The sequence below is a fragment of the Budorcas taxicolor genome, chromosome 10 (genome assembly GCF_023091745.1).
Source record: "Budorcas taxicolor isolate Tak-1 chromosome 10, Takin1.1, whole genome shotgun sequence".
Classification (NCBI taxonomy): Eukaryota; Metazoa; Chordata; class Mammalia; order Artiodactyla; family Bovidae; genus Budorcas; species Budorcas taxicolor.
Genome location: NC_068919.1, coordinates 98522882 through 98543587, shown reverse-complemented (window position 1 = coordinate 98543587; position 20706 = coordinate 98522882). Strand labels below are relative to the sequence as shown.

Genomic DNA, 20706 nt, shown 5'->3' with positions numbered 1-20706 from the left:
GGGAAATTTTATGAAGTGCTGACAGTTTTTCCTGCATTGTAGTTCCTCACTGTTTTGTTAGATGATTATTGTGAACTAACTGGATTCCATTTCTACTTTCAGCCTTCCTGGTGGAGTTCACCAAATCTACTCACACCTTCATAGTTTACACTGACAGAAATTATTTCCTCTGAAATAGCCCTTCTTTCCTGTATGTCGACTAGAAGTCATAGCCAAAACTGAAAAGGTATCCTCTTGTCTTAAATCGGTAATTTGCATTTTTGAGGAAGCAGAAATAGGGTAACATTCAGTCCAAGGCATGGATGCCATCTAGGAATCATCACCTCTTTCTTAAAAAGATGCTAGTTTATTCTAGCCTTTTTTTTTTTTTTTAAGATTTCCAAGTTTTGGTATTTCCCAAGGAAATAAACACTGATTTTTTTTTTCCAGACACAGAAGATTCATACTTGTGTTTTATAAATTACTTTTTCTTGTTGTAAACCTTGGGGTTATCATTCTGGATTTAAAATCTTTTAAAACACTGACTTCAAATTATTTTTACAGGTACTGGTAAATTCCATGAGAGAGGAGGCATTCAGAAAACTGAGTAGGAGAGGAACTGACCTAGAACTCATTGCTTCTGGTATTTGTGCTTACAGGCTCATTCTCCAGCATCAGTAAGACTGAAGACATCCTCATCATCACCACCATGCGAGAAGTATCAAAACAGTCCTCTAAAAACACAAAATCAGGTACCATTGCTGCTGCTGCTGCTAAGTCGCTTCATTCGTGTCCGACTCTGTGAGACCCCATGGACGGCAGCCCACCAAGCTCCCCTGTTCACGGGATTCTCTAGGCAAGAACACTGGAGTGGGGTGCCATTTCCCTCTCCCGTACCATTGCTATTTATCAAGAAATAGGATCTGGCATGTGATTTTACAGTTTAAATTCTACTTTTAGCTTTGAAAGTACCATTGCTGTTTATCATGAAATAGGATCTGGCGTGTGATTTTACGAGTTAAACTCTACTTTTAGCTTTGAGGTCACGTATACAAATAAGAAAACGTGTATTTAGAAAGTCAGGTTTTAGTCCCACGCAATGTCTGCTACAGTGAGCACCATGAAGCTGCCAGAAAAGCATACACACGCACAAGGTAAAATGAACAATTAAACAAGGAGGTTAACATCCTGGTGTTGATTCTTCCACGCATAAGCGTAGTCCTGGCTGAGGACGGGGGGCCTGGTGAGACCGACAGGCGCTCTGCAGCAGCAGGGGACAAGGGCGGCCGAGAGTCCGCCCGGAGCCGGAGCGGGATGCGATCAGGGCAGCCGAGGTCATCGGTCCTGGCCGAAGATAGCCGAGCTAGAACCTTGCAGCTAGAGGGGGAGCAGGAGAACCGGGCCCAGCGCCGGTCCCGGGAGCGCCCCCGCTGGGAGGGGCGGGGCGAGGCGCGCGCGGGCGGCGGGGGCCGGGACCCCGGGTCTGGGCTCGGGGGCGCGCACGCCGCGGGTCTGGGCTCTGGGGTCGGGGGGCGTGCGGCGCGTGTCTGGGCTCGGGGGCGCGCACGCCGCGGGTCTGGGCTCTGGGGTCGGGGGGCGCGCGGCGCGTGTCTGGGCTCGGGGGCGCGCACGCCGCGGGTGTGGGCTCGCGGGTGAGGGGGCGCGCGGCGCGGGCCTGGGCTCGGAGCGCGCGCGCACGCCGCGGGTCTGGGCTCGGGGGCGCGCGCGGCGCGGGCCCGCCGAGCTGTGGGACGAGGCCGCGGCGGGACGCGAACGCCGCAGGGGGACCGGGGCGGCGGCGGCTGAGGAGTGGAGACGGGAGGCGGGTCCTCGCTCGCTCGGCTCACGGCTTGGGCGCTGCGGGCTGAGGAGCCCAGGCGGCCGAGGCGGCGAAGGGGGGGCGCGCGGCAGTCGCCCACCTCACCTGACGGCCGGCGGCGCCCGCGGCCCTCAGCATGCGCCGCGAGGCGAGGGCTCCCCTCCCGCCCGTGGGCTGAGGCGGCGCCGGCGGCGGCAGGGAGAGGCGGCATGCGGCTGCCGGGCGCGGCGTAGAGGACGCGGCAGGCGGCGAGTGCCGGCCGCCCGGGGGGGGCTCGCTTCGCCCGGCCGCCGCCGCCTCCCGCCGCCGGGCGCCCGAGCGGCGCGGCGCGGCGGGCGGGGCGCCCCGACATGGCGGCCAGGAGCGCCCCGAGCTGCCACCTGCGGCTCGAGTGGGTGTACGGCTACCGGGGCCACCAGTGCCGCAACAACCTCTACTACACGGCGGCCAAGGAGATCGTGTACTTCGTGGCGGGCGTCGGCGTGGTGTACAGCCCGCGCGAGCACCGGCAGAAGTTCTACCGGGGCCACAGCGACGACATCATCAGGTACGGGGCCCGGGGCGGCCGGCGTCCCCCCGCGGCCCGCTCGCGCAGGGCGCCGCTAGTCCCGACCCTGCCCTCTGGGCACCGGGAAACCAGTGCCCTTTCCCGTCTTCGTATCCTGAGTCTGCCCCGCGGGTCGCTGCGATGGCCCCAAGTCCGCGGGTCCTCCCTTCTCCCTTCCTCAGATGGGTGCAGTGTACCGAAAGCTGCTGTGGGTTGCATTTTTACCCCTTGAAATCTCGTCGGAGACTGCTTATTAAACGAATTCTTAGAGCGCCAGAGGAAAGTCCTTTACCTAGCAGAGAACGCAGAAGAGTCCCGTAAGCGCTAGGCTGGTCCGGGGGAGCGCGACCTGGCTGGCATCCTAGAGGGCACTCGGCTCTTGGCCATAATAACTCGTTGAGATTTCACCGCCTGCTGTTATCAGCAGATAGAAATCCCGGCAACCTTCAGGCAGTTCATCGGACTTTAAAATTTGCACACCTGAAGGCAGTTTGAGGGTAAGGATTGATTAAACCCATCCACACACACCCCTCCCCCGCCCAATCATTTTAGGTGCTAAAACTATTCTGATTTCCATTTCTCTTGTTTCCTTTTTGGTAAAGCACTCCTAAATAAGTTTACTTTTTTTTTTTTTTTTTACTTAAATCACAATTTTGTCTACATTTTAATTCTTCTTTGACCGTCATCTTAAAATTGGTCCCAGTGCTCGTTTCCATTTCTTTAGTGAGCGGTGTATTTGAAATAGCATTTTCCATCAGTGTCTCAGCAGAACTTTTGTGGCAAATGAAGTTAAGAGCAACAGAGATTATTTTAGACTGTTGATTATTGTCTCAAGCACAGCATATTTGTCGTTGATAAAGAGAGATGTGTTTTAAAACATTTTGAGACTCTGTGTATGTGTGTTTTTAAGAGATTCTATGAATGGGTTTGATTACTCAGTTTTATCCCCCTATCTGTGTTCCACAGGACTTAAGCTGTGCAATTAAAACCCATTTGGTATCATGTTTTGTGGGCAAAACACTCTGGTACTTAAATACCATAAATAAAGATCTGTTTTGCATGTCTGCACATTTATGCTCTGTAAGAGAGGGAGGGAGGCCTAGGACAAACAAAAGGTAGGGCAAGATAGAATAAAGATAAAGAGAGCAGAAACAGATTGTGGAATAGGAAATGAGGCAGTGTTTGGGGTTCAGTGTGTGTGTGTGTGCTTACTCATGTCAGACTCTTTGAGACCCCATGGACTGTAGCCTGCCAGGCTCCACTGTCCATGGAATTCTCCAGGCAAGAATACTGGGTGGGTTCCCATTTCCTTCTCCAGGGGATCTTCCCCCATGCAGGGATCGAACCCTGGTCTCCTACACTGCAGGCAGATTCTTTACCATCTTGTGTGTTATTCACCCCAAGAGTAGAATTTACCCCAGTTCTTTGTCTTTTTCCCTGATCCTTTCCCGTTTCTCTCTTCTTTTCCACGTGTTAATCTCTGACAGTTCAGGGGATAGTTAAGTTTATCTAGTGGAAACAGCCTTGACTGAAGTCCTCCTCCAGATATTCAGTCTGTTAGGCTCCTTTCAGTAGGTGGGGTCGGTAGGTGCAAAGGATGCTGAGGTGCACTTCTATTGTTTTTACTCCTTGGTAGTTGAGAGTCATATGGTATGAAGATCTTCTGAAACTGGATACAATTTTTTTTGATGGGGTAAATGATGCTTTGTTTATTCTTCCAGCAGTAATTTGAACCTATATGTCACACGGCTTGAATTTTTAAAATTGTGTTTCAGTAAACTGCAAGGAAGAGATGCTTATGCTTTCCTTTGGTGTACGTAGTTGCATAACCATAGATGTAGTGTCTCAAAATGCTTGAAAATGACAGATTAGTCTAATTTTTGCCTTAATTAGATACTTGCTTGTGACTTTATGCAAATGATTCACCCTCAAAATAATTTATAACAGTAAAAAGTTTGCTTGAAAATTGCCATGGCAATTGCATCCTGAAATTGTGGCACAAATTTAATACAGTACTAAGACTAAGCAATCAAAGAGTTTGATTTCCAATCAAAAACTGGAAATTTTGTTTCAAGCAATAATGGTAGAAATCATTCTTGTTTGTGAAAGTTCAACGTTTTCAATTTTGTTTCAATTCAGTGTTTGAAATACAGGTATAGTTACTACTGTAATTTTTCAATTATGTCACAGCAGAAAATGAAATTTTTATAAATGGTACCATGGTGGAAAACAATGTTGCTGTAATGTTAGCCTTATTAATAAAACGTCATTGCTGTATTTATCATCTGTTTTATTTTCATATTTCTTGAAACTTAGGTAAACTTATTAAATATAACTTAGTCTGAATGTAAGACTGTACCAGAATGAGCAAGTCATTGTCTTTAGGTTTTAAAAATGCAAGTGCCGTATTGGTTGGAAGGACAAAAGCAAGGATCATTTGCTTTCCAGTTCTGTCGTCTTACTACATCTAGCATTGCCAGCGGTGGTGCCACATGACTTTATCATTTTGTCTGTGTTACGTGTAATTATCTTACTTCTTTTTACTAGATATGTATGTATATCGTGTTCTTTCCTTTAGTTATATTTATTTCAGTATTACTGATTTATATAGAAATTTGTTTCACTGTCAGAATTTTAGTCACTTTTTTTTTCTTATTTTCTATGTCCCAAGTTATATTGATAAAATTCTCTAGTTATTAAATGTTTGTTACAGGTTTAAGAGTAAGTTAGAGACTACTGGCAGTTTTACTATAAAATGCACATCTGTAGCGTGGTCTCTATTTTGAAACTTTTGCCAGCTGTCTTCCCAAAGGATACAGTAGCTTTTTAAATTAGTTTTTCTAGATACCACCCATCAACACATTTTTGACAAGTTTGTATTTGAAGTGGATGTTACTGATAGTTTTCAAAACATGTATCACCAGTGAAGACGGTTAATGGAATGTAGTTAACTTGGTGCATTTTGTTACTACTTTTTTTTTTTCTTCAGACAAAATGAAAGGTAGAGTAGCTCGTCAATTGTGGCAGGTGGTGCTCTTGAGAAAAAATACTGATCAGGCTTCACCATAGTCTAGTAAAAGTGGTTTCTAACAACTCTGTACTTATAGTATGAAAATTTCATTTATTCAACACAAGTCAGAATTGTTGTTGGAAAAGTGTTTTGGAATGTAAGATGTTTCCATGGTGGATCAGTGTGTTTTGTGTTTATGGGTTGAGGGCAGCAACTTTCTAAGGTCTGGTGGGAATCACCACAAGCCTACTGGTTGTCTACTTAATGTTTCCAGATATATGGTCAATATTTCCCAAACCTGACTGATCATCAGAATCATTTAAGGAGCTTTTTGCCATTTTTTTTAGCCTTTTCATGAGACGTACTAAGCTAGAATCCTCTAGAGCTGGATCCCAGAAATTTGTTTTTCATACAGTGCCCCCGGATGATTCTGTTTAGGAACACATTGCCAATCTGTATCCCAAAACATGCATGTGTAGAATTATTAAATAAGCAGTTTGAGAAGTGGGTAGAACTCCTTCCTTCAAACTTGATTCCAGAATTTTCTTAAGCATTGTGTCATATTCAGAAGCCGTACTTCAGAAAGTATTAAGCAACATACAGATTTAGTAAAATGTCCCCATGTTTAAGTAACTAGAATTGGTGGTCTTAACTTTTACAGACTATATAATAATTTTTTTCTGTAAGATTTCATTTTGTGTGTTTGGATATCAAAATATTTATGGTTGTTTTTCAAATGCTGCATAGTTTAAGAGGTAAAATTAACATGTTTTCAGGCAAAGGTTGGAATTATATAGAATAATAGTTCAAACTATCATAAATGTACCTTAAGTGTATATTATTAGGGTAAAAGAGAAATTTTAGATTTGTATTATAATTGTTTCCTTTTTTATTTTATGATGTCTAATATACAGATAACTAATAAAATATATTTTATATAAATTAAGGAAAACATATGGTAAATAAATTCTTAGAAACTATTAAGAAATAAGAATAGTTCCTTAGAAACGATCAACTTACCGTTCCTTCAAGGCTTTTTACTCATCCAAGAAATATTTATTGAACTCCTTCTTTGTGCACGGGTCTAGCCTGAAGGTATTAGGAGTTAAACCCTGCCAGTCAAGTGTAAGATTCCTGTGTGTACCAGGGATAGCATTAGTGTACCTGGGGTATGGTGTAAGCAGGCGTATAACAGTTACAGGGATGTGTCCCAGTGAGTGGGACACCTGAGCAGGCTGGGTCTTGAAGGACAACAGAGAGGCAGAGTCATCGGGGAAGTGAGCGAAGGCATAGCATTCTGAAGAGAGGCGGTGCCATATGCAGTGGTTTCATGTTAAGAGAAAATAACTGGAAAAGTCATCTGTACTCTCTGTCTTCAGCTCTTTTTCTCCCATTCAGTCCTGGCTCTATTTTATTTCACCATTGCAGCTCTTGTCAAGGTCACCAGTGACCTCCACAGTGCTCTATCCAGAGGTCAGTTCTCTGTTCTCATCTTTTTTGATTTATCATCATCATTTGCCACAGTTGGTTACACCCACATTCTTAAGACACTTTCTTAAGTGGTGTCTGGGATACATATTAGTGTAAAAATAGGTATTTCTTGTTTTACTTAGTCTTTCAGCAGATATTTATTGAGCACCTGTTCGTATTTGCCAGTGGCTGTTTTTAGCACTAGTATTACAGCAGTGAACCAAACAAGTGAAATTCCCAACCTTCACTGACACTTTATGTACTGGGGGGAGGTAATAAACAAGGTAAATTTCACATTTATGCACATATATTGAATTATGTATTTGGTATGTACATATATATTATTTTGTGTATATAGTGGTGTATCTGTCTGTCTGTGTGTGTAGATACATATAATATGTAAGGGCTAGGGGAAAAAAGCAGGAAAGTGAGACACAGACTATTGGAAAGAGTTTAGATAGAAGTTTGGGTAGGGGAGCCAGGAAGGCCTCCTTAAAATATAAATGTAACGCTTGAGTGGAGCCGTGGAGGTGAGGGACTATGCCGGGTGGCTGTCTGGAGGGAATGATGTTGCAGGCAAAGGGACGTCACGTTCAGAGGCCTGAAGTGGAATGCCTCATGTGTTTGAGGGGCAGTAGGAAAGTTAGAGTGGCTGGAGTGCAGTGAATTCCCGTAAAAGCACAGAGACGAGGTCTGATGAAGAACGGTGGTGGCACAGATTGTTCAGGACTTCGCGGGCTACTGAGAAGATTTTTTTGCCTTCACATGTGAGGGAGATTCGAAGCCATTGGAACAATTTAATCAAATTAGTGACCTAATTTGAGTTAGTGGTCTGACAGGGTCGCTCTGGATCCTGTATTGGTGATGGAGGGGGAGGCGAAAGATGGAGCAGGCAGACCACTTAGGAGGCTTAGAAGAGATGTTGGTGGCTTGGGCCGAAGCGGCAACAACGGGAGCAGGGAGAAACCACTCGACATACTTTGAAGACAGAGGCAGCGTGATTTACTAGTGGACCAGGTGTAAATTGTGACAGGAAAGAAAGGTCAGTGATGATCGCAGTTTGGGGCCAGAACACCTGAGAATGGGGTTGCCTGTTAGTGAATTAGCAAAGGCTGTGGGGAGGGCAGATTTTCTGCTTCGGGAGAAAGGGACGATCATGAGCTGTTTTAGATACTAATAGACAACCAACCCAGAGAAGGCAATGGCACCCCACTCCAGTACTCTTGCCTGGAAAATCCCATGGACGGAGGAGCCTGGTGGGCTGCAGTCCATGGGGTCGCTGAGGGTTGGACATGACTGAGCGACTTCACTTTCACTTTTCATTTTCATGCATTGGAGAAGGAAATGGCAACCCACTCCAGTGTTCTTGCCTGGAGAATCCCAGGGACGGGGGAGCCTAGTGGGCTGCTGTCTGTGGGGTCGCACAGAGTCGGACACGACTGAAGTGACTTAGCAACAGCAGCAGACCACCAACCAAGTGGGCTTGTACGTTAGGCCTATTGAACATATATGTCTATAATCCAGGGAACAGTATGCGCTGGGATAAATTTGAGTGTTACCAGCATGTGGGTAGTATTTAAAGTCATAACCCTGGATGAGGTCACTGAAGGAGTGAATATAAAGAATCTGAACAATGGATTCCCGTGGCCCTCCAACGTTTAAATATTCAGAAGATGAAAAAGAACGGACAAAACAGTGGCCAGAGAGACGGGAGGAAAACCGAGAGATGTAGAGTCATGGAAATCAAGTTAAAAATAGTGTTTCAGGGAGAAGAAGGTGACCAGCTGTATCAAGTCAGATGAGTAGTACTTCACCTTAGTGGAGATGTTAGCTGTTTTGCAATAATCACATTGTGATCATGACTGTTGAGGAGACTGTGTATGGATGTTTATACGATCAAGGGAACAGAGGGAGCAGAAAGAAGTCATCAGGATGAGTCATGTCGTCACAGGTGTACAGAACTGGCCTCCTTCAGGGTCTGCTCCTGCAGCTGCTAGTTTGGTTGATTATTTTTTAAATGGCACATGGCTGGTAGCTCTAGATACTTGCTGTTCAAAGATATAGTCCTTAGACGATCACTTTCGGCATTACCTCGGAGCTCATTAGAAAAGCAGTTCTCAAACCTCACCCCAGGCCTGCTGAATTAGAATTTTAACAGCATTCTCAGGTAGTGTTATGGGTTTGAAATATTAAAATTGTGGGTTTTGATATTAAAGTTTGAAAAGCACACTCTAGGCCAGTGGTTTTCAGTGCTGTCCTTTAACCAACACATTAGCATCACCTGGAAGACTGTTAGAAATGCAGATTGTCAAACTTCATCCCAGACCTAATCAGAAACTCTGGATGTGGGGCCCAACAATCCACTTTAATTACCTCCATGTGATATTGATGTATTCTGAAGTTTGAAAAACATTGCTCTAGATTCTTGATTTTCAATCCTGGCTGCATACTAGAATCACTTGGAGAGGTAAAGCAAAGTAAAACACCAGTGCCTGAGTCTCATCCCTAGAAATTCCAATTTAATTTATTTAGGATGGGTCTCAGGTGTAATTTATTTGTTGCTGTTTGCGTCTGTCTTTAAGCTTCCTAGATGATTCCAGTAAGCAGCCAGGGTTGAAAACCACTGCTCTAGATATAGAAGTAATCCATGGTGGTGGGCTGGGAAGTCAAACTCAAAAAACTCTAGGCCCACCCAAATTTATTCATTTACTGTTATACAGGATCCTTTGGATGAGGAAATGGCAGCCCACTCCAGTATTCTTGCCTGGGAAATCCCATGGACAGAGGAGCCAGCCCAAGGGTTTGCAAAGTGTTGGACACGACTTAGCAACTAAACAATGACAACAAATTATATCACAGTATTGATCGTTTGCCAAGTATTAAGACCCCTTTAAAAAGTCTGGGCCTATTGCCCAAGGCATATTTGGAGATTTTTTTTTTTCTATCAAGAAAAGCAGTGATTAGTAGGGTTTTCCATTAATGGATCTGCCCAGTGTCGTCAGTGGCTGAAAACATTTCATGTCTTTTCAAGATAGATATCTTGCATTGTCAGTCCAGAAAAATGCTAACAAACTGGGGACCCGGCAGGTTCACTTAATGGGCAAATCGTGTGCATCCTGGACAGCACCAAGTGACCCAGTAGTTGACTTCAACAGACTGGCGGATCAGCTGCAGTCGGTTTGGCTCAGTGGTTTGGACCATGAAAAGCCCAGGATCATCTGTAAATAAATTTCCAATGTGGAGCCAGAGTCTGCAGTCAGAAATAGAGCAAATATCCAATACGCTAGTACTGAAGAGGCATATAAATGATCTCACCCTCCCCCTGTGAGGTTCTGAAGTGGGCAGTTGCTGCCGCGCCCTGGATGCACTCCGGGAGAGGGCCCAGCAGCTAGGACGCTGTGTTCTGCAAAGCTTGAGACTGCATATTGCCACAAGCCAAGTGTGGAGCAGCCACTAACAGCCGACTGATTTCTCTTCAGGCTGAGTGTCCTCCTTTGTGGATCAGTGTTCTTTGACAGCAAAGGGCTGGAAGGGGCTATACCGGGCCAGTGTGAACAAGCTGCCTTGCTACAGTGGCATCTATTCTAATTATAAGGTGGCGCATGGTTTCACCATATTGGCCAAAGACTGCAAGAACTTATATGAAAGCCTTAACAGGTCTTGGATTTCCTGTCTGCAGTATCACCCTCTGTTGGCTAATGTAATGTAAAAATGGATTGGATTGTTAAAAGATCAAGTGAAATATAGTGCCCACCTTAAAACACCGGTATGCTTATATCCGTCTAAATTAGTAAGCTTGACAGAAAAATACTAAAAAGTTCTTGGAATGAGAGGAGAGGCAGTGGGACTGAAGCTAGACATTGCACCTAGGATCTAGCTTTTCTTGAGGCCACAGATGGGCTGAATTCATCACAACACCACTAAACTCTATACATTTTTTCTTTTGGGATGAGTGGCTCATAAAGCTGGATTGGCAAATAAGTAGTTGTGATTGTGGGAGATGTTAACTCAGATTTCACTCTAAAAGTATCTTGTTCTTCACAATCAAGGAGAGATAACTGAGTTTACTTTAATACCAAGCTTGGGGAGCATACCGATAAAGAGGTTGGATGTGAGGTGAGAATTCTGGATTATATCATTGCCAAATTATGGATGGTATTCAGCCTCTTATTGGAGCCCAAACAAGGGGTCTACACTTTTAGATAAAGTTGACAGTGAACAACTGAGAGCCATCATCGAAGCTGATCCTCTTACAACTGCTCCAGAAGTTGCCCCGAGAACTCAGCATTGACCGTTCAACAGTCCTTCAGCATTTGAAGCAAATTGGAAAGGTGATAAAGCTTGATAAGCCTCATGAGTTGACCGAAATCAAAAAAATCAGCATTTTGAAGTGTTGTCTTCTCTTATTCTACGCAACAACAGTGAACTGTTTCTCAATCAGATTGTGACACGCGATGAAAAGTGGATTTTATATGACAACCGGTGATAACCAGCTCAGTGGTTGGACCAAGAGGAGGCTCCAAAGAGGTTCTCAAAGCCAAACTTGGCCAAAAAAGTCATGGTCACTGTTTGGTGGTCTGTTGCCCAACTGACCCACTAAAGCTTTCTGAATCCCAGTGAAACTGTAACATCTGAGAAGTATGCTCAGCAAATCACTGAGATGCACTGAAGACCACAGTGCCTGAAGCTGGCATTGGTCAATAGAAGAGGCCCAGTTCTTCTCCACAACAGCACCTTACCACATATTGCCCAACCAGCGCTTCAAAAATTGAATGAATTGGGCTACGAAATTTTGCCTTATCCACTATATTCACCTGACCTCTTGCCAACCAACTACCACTTCTTCAAGCATCTGTACAACTTTTTGCAGGGAAAACACTTCCACCACCAGCAGGAGGCAGAAAATGCTTTCCAAGAGTTCGCTGAATCCCGAAGCACTGTAGGAATAAATAAACTTATTTCTCATTGGCAAAAAAATGTTGATTTTAATGGTTCCTATTTTGTTTAAGAAGTGTTTGAGCCTAATTATAATGATTATAATTCTGAAACCGCAATTATGTTTGCACCAACCTAATAGTATGATATTGCTTGTGGTATTGTTTAAATTAGCCACAAGATGATGATGTAACCATATCTAATCACCTCAGTGGCCCTATCTTTACAGATACTAAGATTGATCAGGGGCAGGGCACAATTCCCAACGAGGGGTGGAAAGTGGAAGGGTATTTTAAGTGTTAAAACATAGGTGATAACTAATTATAGAATCCATAGACTGGTCATCATTACTTGGTTGCAGTGTGACTTTTCTAATAATAGTAATTAGTCAACTAATATTTAATAATTGATGAATTGATTATCAATTAACTAATAATTAGTTCACTTAGTCATGTCTGACTCTTTGCAACCCCTTGGACTGTAGCCTGCCAGGCTCCTCTGTCCATGCGATTTTCCAGGCAAGAGTACTGGAGTGGGTTGCCATTTCCTTCTCCAGGGCATCTTCCCAACCCAGGGATTGAACCCGGGTCTCCTGCACTGCAGGCAGATGCTTCACTGTCTGAGCCGCCAGGGAAGCCCAATAATCAGTTAGCCCCTGGACAGTGTAATAGCACGTGAAGTGCTGTAGAGGGTGGTGCTGCTAACATGGTAGGAAGTTTTACCTGGAACCTGGATGTTAGATTTAGATTCCAAGTTGACATGCTCTTACAAAGGAATTTTTGCAGGGTACAAAGAGACTATGTAGGAGTCCGAAGTTGACATAATAAAGGAGTAGGAGAGGTTTGGTAGGCCCCCTCTTAGAAGGTGGCTATTATGTTTTAAAAATTGTTAATACCTACTTATAATAGAACATTGGAAAGTATGGAAAAAGAAAAATATTCACCCGCAATCTTATACCTAGAGATATTACCATTCTGTTTTATTTGTTTTTATTGTCTTTAATTTGCGGTTGTGCTGAGCTGCCATTGCCGTGTGGCTTTTCCTCTAGTCACGCAAGCAGGGGCTGCCCTCTGCCTGCAGTGCGCAAGCCCCTCTCTGCAGTGGCTTCTCGTGCTGCACAGCACAGGCTCCAGGGCACGTGGGCTTCAGCAGTTGCAGCTCCTGGGCTCTAGAGCGCAGGCTCGATAGTTGTGGCACACGGCTATTAGTTGCTCGGCAGCGTGTGAGATTTTCCCAGATGAGGGATCGAACTCATGTCTCCTGCATTGGCAGGAGGCTCCTTTACCACTGAGTCACCAGGGATGGCCCTACTGTTGTGTTTTAGATTATTTCCTTTGAAGTCTTTATTTTCTAAAATAATTTTATTTATTTGGGGGCTTCCTTGGTGGCTCAGATGGTAAAGAATCTGCCTGCAATGCAGGAGACCTGAGTTCGATCCCTGGGCCAGGAAGATCTCCTGGAGAAGGGAATGACTACCCACTCCAGGATTCTTGCCTGGAGAATCCCATGGACAGAGGAGCCTGGTGGGCTCCTCCCCAGTCCACAGGGTCACAAAGAGTTGGACACTGAGTGACTGATCAGTGACAAATATTGTATTATCTGGTTGTGCCAAATTTATTTACCCATTTGCCTGTTGAAGGACTTCTCAGTTACGTCCATGTTTTGGCGATAATGAGTGAAGCTATAAACATCCGTGTGCAGGTTTCTGTGTGGACATAGGTTTCACTCCTTTGGATAAATACCAAGGAGCACAGTTGCTGCATTGTTTGGGAAGGTTGTTGTTTTCTAAGAAACTGCCAAACTCTCTTCCAAGTGACTGTTCTGTTTTTGCTCTCTCACCGGCAGTGTGTGAGAGCCACTGTCACTCGTCACCCTTGTCAGCGTTTGGAGATGTCGGTGTTCCTGATTTGGCCATTCTGATAGGCATGTAGTGGAGTCTTAGAGTTTTGATTTGCATTTTCCTGGTGACGTATGATATGGAGCATGTTTTCATATGCTTATTTTCCATCTGTGTATCTTCTGTGATGAGGAGTGTGTTAAGGTTTTTGGCCTACTTTTTAATTGGTTTTTCTTATGGCTGAGTTTTTAGCTCCTTGTATATTTTGAATGTTGTTGTCCAGCCGCTCAGTCGTGTCTGACTCTTTGCGACCTAATAGACTGCAGCACGCCAGGCCTCCCTGTCCATCACCAACTCCGGAGCTTGCTCAAACTCATGTCCGTCGAGTCAGTGATGCCATCGATCGTCTTATCCTCTGTCGCACTCTTCCTGCCCTCACTCTTTCCCAGCATCAGGGTCTTCTCCAGTGAATCAACTTTCACATCAGGTGGCCAAAGTAGTGGAGCTTCAGCATCAGTCCTTCCAGTGAATATTCACGGTTGATTTCCTTTAGGATTGACTGGTTTGATATCCTTGCAGTCCAAGAGACTCTCCAGTCTTCTCCAGCACCACAGTTCAAAAACATCGATCCTTCGGTGCTCAGCCTTCTTTATGGTCCAACTCCCACATCTGTATATGACTACTGGAAAAACCATAGCTTTGACTAGATGGACCTTTGTTGGCAAAGTCATGTCTCTGCTTTTTAATATACTGTCTAGGTTTGTCATAGCTTTTCTTCCAAGGAGCAAGCGTCTTTGAATTTCACAGCTGCAGTCCCCATATGCAGTGATTTTCAATTCAGTTCAGTCATTCAGTCATGTCCGACTCTGCGACCCCATGGACTGCAGTACGCCAGGCCTCCCTGTCCATCACCAACTCCTGAAGCTTGCTCAAACTCATGTCCATTGAGTCGGTGATGCCATCCAACTATCTCATCCTCTGTCATCCCCTTCTCCTGCCTTCAGTCTGTCCCAGCATCAGGGTCTTTTCCAGTGAGTTCGTTCTTCACATCAGGTGGCCAAAGTATTGGAGTTTCAGCTTCAGCATCCGTCCTTCCAATGAATATTCAGGACTGATTTCCTTTAGGATGGACTGGTTGGATCTCCTTGCAGTCCAAGGGACTCTCAAGAGTCTTCTCTAACACCACAGTTCAGAAGCATCAGTTCTTCAGCAGTGATTTTGGAGCCCCCCAAAATAAAGTCTGTCATTGTTTCCCCATCTATTTCCCATGAAGTGATGGGACCAGATGCCATGATCTTCGTTTTTTGAATGTTGAATTTTAAGCCAGCTTTTTCACTCTCCTCTTTAATCAAGACGCTCTTAGTTCCTCTTCGCTTTCTGCCGTAGGGTGGTATCATCTGCGTATCTGAGGTTATTGATATTTCTCTTGGCAATCTTGATTCCAGCTTGTGCTTCATCCAGCCTGGCATTTTGCATGATGTACTCTGCCTATTAGTTAAATAAGCATGGTGACAGTACACAGCCTTGACATACGTACTTCTTTCCCAATTTGGAATCAGTCTGTTGCTCCGTGTCCAATTCTAACTGTTGCTTCTTGACCAGCATACAGATTTCTCAGGAGGCAGGTAAGGTGGTCTGATGTTCCCATCTCTTTAAGAGTTTTCCAGTTTGTTGTGATCCACGCAGTCAAAAAGGCTTTAGCATAGTCAGTGAAGCAGAAATAGACGTTTTTCTGGAACTCTGTTACAAATATTTTCTCCCAGTCTGTGGCCTGTCTCCTAGTGCTCTTGCTTTTGTCTTCCACGGGGCAGAATTTTTTTTTATTTTAGTGAAGTCCAGCTTGCTTGCTTTCTTTCATGGATCCTGTGCTTAATGTTGTATCTAAAAAGGCATCATCATGCCCAAGGTCATCTAGATTTTCTCCTATGCTGTCTTCCGGGAATTCTGTAGGTTTGCATTTAGGTCTGTGATTCATTCTGAGTTGGTTTCTGTGAAAGGTGTAAGGTCTGTGTCTAGATTCATTTTTTACGTGTAGATGTCTGGCTGTTCCCGCACTGCTTGTTCAAGGAGCCTATCTTGGCCCCATTGTAGCGCCTTTACTCCTTTGTCAAAAATCATTTGATTATATTTATAAGGGTCTTATTTCTGGGTCTCTGTTCTCTTCCATTGGTATTTTGTCTACTCTTTTGCAAATACCATATTGGTTTTTTTCTCTTCCAATTTTATTGAGTTTTTTTATCTCATAAGTGTAAGTTTGTACCTTTTGATCATCTTAATCCAATTCCCCATTCCATCCCTTGCCTCTGATATCTGACCTCTTTTTCTGTGAGTTTGTTTTTGAAGTATAATTGACCTACAACACTATGTTAGTTCTTGTTAATCAACATAGTGATTCAGTATTTCTAAACATTTGAAAACGATCGCCATGGTAAGTCTAATTAAGATATATCACCATACAAGATACTATGTAGTTATGGACTGCATTCTCCACACTGTACATTGCCTTCTATATGTGTGTGTGTGTGTGTGTACTTAAGTTACTGATCTCTTAAGTTCAAACCCTTTTTAACAATCCTGCATCACCCCCCACCAAGTTTACTGTTTTTAGCATCATATTTCACATCTTTTTGTCACTGTGGATATAGATGACTTCATGACTTTTGTCTTTTAACCTCCTTACTGTGGCTCATTTACTAATTTTACTGCATGTTTGTCTTCACTCGTGAGATTTCCCCCTTTCATGATTTTCATGTTTCTATTTCTGGCCTTTCCTTTTTCACTTAGAAATGTCCCTTTAGCGTTTCTTATAAAGTTGGTTTAGTGGTGCTAAACTCTTTTAGTTTTTGCTTGTCTTTAAAACTTTTGATCTCTTCATAAAATCTGAACACAAACGTTACTAGGTCATAAAGCTTTACCTGCTTGGTTGTGAGTTTATCCCTTTCGTCACTTAAAGTGTATCATGCCACTCCCTCCTGGCCTGCAGAGTTTCTACTGAAAGGTCCTTTGTGGGAGTTCCCTTGTACATAACTTGCTACTTTTCCCTTGCTGCATTTGACATTCTTTCTCTAATTTTTATGTCTTGGTGTGGTCCTCTTTGGGTTGATCCTGTTGGGGACTTCCTATCCTTCCTGGACCTGGATGTCTTTATCCTTCCTCAGGTTAGGGAGGTTTCCAGTTGTTGAGTCTTCAAATATGTTCTCTGCTCTCTCTCTCTCTTCTCCTGGGACCCCTGTAATTCGAATGTTAATATGCTTGATGTTGTATCACAGGTCTCTTGAGCTGTCCTCATTTTTTTTTATTCTTTCTTTTGTTCAGCTTGAGTGATTTCCATTACTTGTCTTCCAGCTCACTAATCTGTTCCTCTGTACCATTTAATATACTGTTGATTCCCTGTAGTGTATTTTCCATTTCAGTTCCTGTGTTCTTCATCTCTGTTTGGTTTTTGTTTATCTTTCTAAACTTCCTGTGAGAAACTTCTGTTCATCCAGTCTTCTCCCAAATTCTCTGAACACTTTTACAGTCGTTACCTAGAACTCTCTATAGCATAGCTTGCCTATTTCCCTTCACTCAGTTCTTCTTTGTCCCAACAGCATAGCCCCACTCGGTCACCAGAACTCTAGGGGTGCCTGCTACGTGGGCTCTGTGGGTCCTAATGTTATGAGCCTCTGATAGGTATGGCTGGCCCACGTTCCAGTCAGTTGCCAGGCACTGACTTGTGTGGAGGATGCTGGCTTCTGGTGGGCAGGGCTGAGCAGCAGCTGCTGACTGTCCTGGAGCTAGCGCTGGCCCACTGGTGGTTTGCGCTGGTTTCTGGAGTGGGTGGTTGCAGTGCTGGGGTGTCCCAGATATACTGGCCTGCAGGTGGGTGGGGCCAGTTCCAGCATAGCTAGACTCTGGGGTGTCCCAAAAGTGGTGTTGGCTAACTAGTGAGACTGGCTAGATCCTGGGGCATTTGGCTAAGGGGCCCAGGGTGTCTTGGAGTTGTTATCAGCCAGGTGGCAGGCAGGGTTGGGTCCTGGGATCTCTAGCTGCAAGGCCAGTGGGTCCCAGAGCTGGTGTTTGCCTGCTGGTGGGTGAGGCAGAGGCCTAAGGGATTCTAGGGCTAATGCTTGTTCCCTGGTGGGAAGTGTTAGGGGCCAAACCCCGGCTATGACAAGCTCAGCAAGATACACTAAGCCCAGGACCTGAGTTATGTTTCCTTAACAGGACATTCCTTGACCAAATTAGGAAGAATTCCCGTACACACCAACCAGAAAGAGACAGGACATGCGCTCATCCTGCCTAGCCAATCATGTAACGCCAGCTACTCCTGTAACTGAGACAAAGAGCTGCCTGTATATAAGCCGCCATACTCCTTTGTTCGGGGCTCTTGTCTGGTTCCACTGTGCTGGATGAGACTTAGGCCCTAGCGCGCTAGAAATAAACTCCCTTCTTGCTTTTGCATTACTGTGGTGGACTTGTTCCCTCGGTCGATTCGGAGATACGGGCTCGGTGTATAACAGGAAGAGCTGGAGGGTCCCAGAGTTGGTGTTTCTCCTCACTGGTAGTGGGGAGGGAAATTTACATACGAGGCATGTCTTGGGCAGCTGAGTGACAAGGAGATCTCCGTACACCTGCCTGCTAGAATCTTAAGTATTTATATAGCTACCTTAACAGGGTACAGAGTCTCTAGTTGCCTGGGTTCAGTTCTTAGGTCAGTTGGTGGTCATGTCTTCTCAATAAACTTCTCCAACATTCAGATAAGTTGGGAAGAACTGACATCTTTTTTTTTACCCTAATTACTATCATCTTGATAGTACTGAGTCTTCCTATCCATGAATATAGAATATCTGTTTTTTATAGTTCTTGATTTCATTCATCAGAGTTTTGTGGTTTTCCTCATATAGATTTTGTATCTATTTTGTTAGATATATGCCTAAATATTTCAGTTTGGGGTGTTAATATAATGGTATTGCATTTTCAATTTCAGATTCCACTTGCTTACTGTCAGTATGTAGGATACTATGTTAACTTTGTATCCTGTAGCCTTACTATAGTCACATATTAGTTCCAGGAATTATTTTTTTTTTTTTGGCTGATTTTTTTGGATTTTCTACACAGATGATTGTGTCATCTATGCATAAAGACAGTTCTATGTCTTCCTCCCCAATCTGTATACCGTTTATTTCCTTTTCTTGTATTATTGCATTAGCAAGGCCTTCCAGTATATTATTGAAAAGGAGTGGTGAAGGGGGACATTGACGACTCGGACCTCATCTTTGTGGGAAAGCTTAGAATTTCTCACCATGAAACATGCTGTTAGCTGTGAGTTTCTGTAGATATGCTTTATAAGGTTGACAGAGAGTTCTTCTGTATTCCTAGTTTCCTGAGAGTTTTTATCGTAACTATTAGCATTTGTCTTATGCCTTTTTTGCATCTATTGATATGATCATGTGATTTTTCTTTTTTAGTCCATTGCCACGATGGACCCTCAGTTGATTTTTTAATGATATTAATACCTCAGATAGTATTCCACATAGTTGTGGTGTATAATTCTTTTTATACTCCTTTAGATTTGATTTGCTAAGCAAGTTACATTTGACCTGAAGCGTGAATTATTTGAATGAAGCAAGATTTGGAAGATCATTCTAGAGACAAAGACCTTTGAGAACATAATAAGTTTGGCCTTTTCAAGAGACAGAAAGGCCAGTATGTCTGAAATGTGGTGAACGAAAGGGAGACTTGTAGAAGCTGAGGTTTGAGAAGTAGATGAAGGTATGTATTGTAGAGCCTTATAAGTGCCGTGTTAAATAGTTTGGACTTTATTCTGGTTGTAATAGGAAGCTGTTGGGGGATTTTAACTAGGTGAGCTGTGTATTGTTTTAGGAGATCACTCTGGTCATGTGGCTTCCCTCATGGCTCAGAGGTTAAAGCGTCTGCCTACAATGCAGGAGACCCAGGTTCGATCCCTGGGTCGGGAAGATCCCCTGGAGAAGGCAATGGCAACCCACTCCAGTACTCTTGCCTGGAAAATCCCATGGACTGAGAAGCCTGGTAGGCTACAGTCCATGGGGTCGCAAAGAGTCGGACACGACTGAGCGACTTTCCCTTTCTTCCTTCCTGGTTATGTTAAGAAAACCCTGAGGGATGCACTGGAGGAGGAAGGGCAGGGGGCTCAGATTCGGGCTGAGGCGGAGAAGATGGGGGTGATGATGGGGTCAGTAGGACAGGCTAATAGAATGTATGTAATAAATTTGAAAGGGAAGGAGGGGAGGGTTAAATTTAGCTTCATGGTCTGAGCAACTGAGTGGCTAGTGACGTCATATACTAGGGTGGGGAACTGAGGAGAGAACATTCTGGATGTGTTAAATGTGAGTTGCCCACAACACATCTTTTCCTCCTGGCTGGAAATACAATTTGGGTATCAGTCACAGTATATGTGATTTTAAAACTTGGTTGGAAAAATTTAATGTTATGTATTCTTATGCTCACAAAATTGATATATACATTTAATGCAACTCCACTAAACATCATAGCAGATTTTCTATGAGGTATGAGGATTAGATATAAAGTTATTTAAAAATTTATATGGAAGAATAAATCTGTAAGAACAGACAAGCCGAGTTAAAAAATAAAAAAGATATAATAAAAGAATAGTGAGGGGGAGGAGTGTTAATAGATACTAAAACATACTAAAAGAATCACTCTAATAAATAGAATATGATTTTTCATGGGAATAGGCAAAAAGTTCTGTGGGACATAATTGAGAATACAGATACAGATATGACATAGAAATTTAATATATATTTAATATCTAAAAGAAATCATATATTTAACAAATGATGCTAGTTCAACTAGAATAAAATTGGGATAAAACTGAATTGAATTCTTTCTTATGCCACATATAAAAATAAATTCCTGATGGATTAAAGACATGAGTGAAAACAGTATTCCCTCTCAGTATCTCTTCAGTCAACAACTTAACTGTGATGGCCCTTCAAGTGTTATACCACTTTTGGCATAAATGGACTAACAGAGATAATACTTCTACATTATGGCATCAGGCAGAACACCATTTACTTGACACACTAGTTTTCAGTCAGAGAGGACATGATGTATAATAGATTTGA

The 20706-nt window shown here is 43.7% G+C and overlaps 1 protein-coding gene across 1 annotated transcript in view; it reads left to right on the top strand.

Annotated features, from left to right (window-relative positions):
• Positions 1-2148: 2148 nt before the first annotated feature.
• Positions 2149-20706, top strand: part of EML5 (EMAP like 5) — a 151301-nt gene continuing 132743 nt past the window's right edge. Inside the window, exon 1 of the mRNA XM_052646355.1 lies at positions 2149-2345. Within this exon, the coding sequence (XP_052502315.1) occupies positions 2149-2345 (197 nt within the window). The remainder of the gene's footprint in view (positions 2346-20706) is intronic.